We start from the raw sequence: 1,327 nt of genomic DNA, 5'->3' as shown, positions 1-1,327 counted from the left end.
ACTTACTTACTTACAGACAAAGTCTGGCACTGTCCCCTAGGCCAGAGTGCAGTGGCGCAATCATAGCTCACTATAACTTTGAACTCTTAGGCTCAAGTGATCCCCCCACCTCAGCTTCCTGAGTAGCTAGGACTACTGGTGTGTGTCACCATGCCTGGCTTAAAAATTTGTTCTTGAGGAGAAAAAAAAATTAATTAATTAATCTCACCTGTTGCCTTCCGTGCAAGTTCCATACTCCACTGGGGTTTTGTGGTGGGTATGCTGTCACAGCCTGATGAATGCTGGGGTATTAAAGCAGATCGGGAGCTAGCTGGCCGAAATTTAGAGAGTCCTAAAATACCAAACAAGAGAAAAAAGAGGGATTCATTTTTTTGTTTTCCAAAAGAAGAAAAAAAACCTGACAAGTTTTTATAAGTTAGCCTTAAAAAAAGATGCAATTCAAGCACAGAAAAAGTCTTATAATGAAAAGAATATTATTTTAAAACTACTAAAAATCCCATTTAATATTTTGTCATGTCTTGATGTTGAATCAACTGTTCTGTCTGAACTGCCCATGAGTGTCTTAGAGATAATAATGTAAATTGTATATGGGATAATTACCAAAGTATTGTTTTATGTCAGTTATTAGATTGGATCATTACAATGGTAATAGAAGGTCTAATAAATGTAAAAAGAAAAAATACTTTGTCATGGTTCCTGTAAGCTTAAGTGTGAGAACAATATGCATTTGAGAGAGACCATAAGCTTGAATGAATTGCTGAACATATAAATTAAATCCTATATTGTGGGGCAGGAACTTTTTCATATTTTTATTATTTATGTGCAATTTTGAATTTAGTAAAGTTTTCCCTGCTTCCCTCCAAATTTGCTAATAATTTCCATTATAAAATTTACTAAACAAATAGATCAAACTGATTTAGATATTACAGAAGACATTTAAAACAGGAAATTGTTTATGTATAATGTGAACAGAACTGTAGTAGAAATCTGGAGATCCAGATTTTGATTACAAACTTATTTACAAATTAGAAATACATTCCGGGCAAGATAGTCTATCTCTTTGTGTCTTAATTCCTTCACTTGTCACATGGAAAAGTCCTAAGATTTGGGTCTATCCCTCAGTTGGCCATCACTTGGGTATGTCATCTAGGGCAAGTCACTTAACATCTCTCTGCTTATTTACTTAAATGGACAGAATAAATAATTGTTACGATCTCTTAAATTATAAAAGCCAAAGAATTCATGACCTATCAGTTTTCAAATATATGCAGACTCATATTCTACCTGCAGCCAGTTCTCAAATTCTATTAACTTCATCTTAGACTAT

General features: G+C 33.8%; 1 protein-coding gene across 1 annotated transcript in view; it reads right to left on the bottom strand.

The window, feature by feature from the left end:
• Positions 1–1,327, bottom strand: part of TAF2 (TAF2 RNA polymerase II, TATA box binding protein (TBP)-associated factor, 150kDa) — a gene marked incomplete at its 5' end in the record, with an annotated part of 139,375 nt that overhangs the window by 16,184 nt on the left and 121,864 nt on the right. The window contains one exon of the mRNA XM_012646548.1: positions 209–420. Within this exon, the coding sequence (XP_012502002.1) occupies positions 209–420 (212 nt within the window). The remainder of the gene's footprint in view (positions 1–208; positions 421–1,327) is intronic.

The sequence above is a fragment of the Propithecus coquereli genome, unplaced genomic scaffold, assembly GCF_000956105.1.
Source record: "Propithecus coquereli isolate 6110/MARCELLA unplaced genomic scaffold, Pcoq_1.0 Scaffold247, whole genome shotgun sequence".
Classification (NCBI taxonomy): domain Eukaryota; kingdom Metazoa; phylum Chordata; class Mammalia; order Primates; family Indriidae; genus Propithecus; species Propithecus coquereli.
This window is presented reverse-complemented; position numbering and strand designations above follow the sequence as displayed.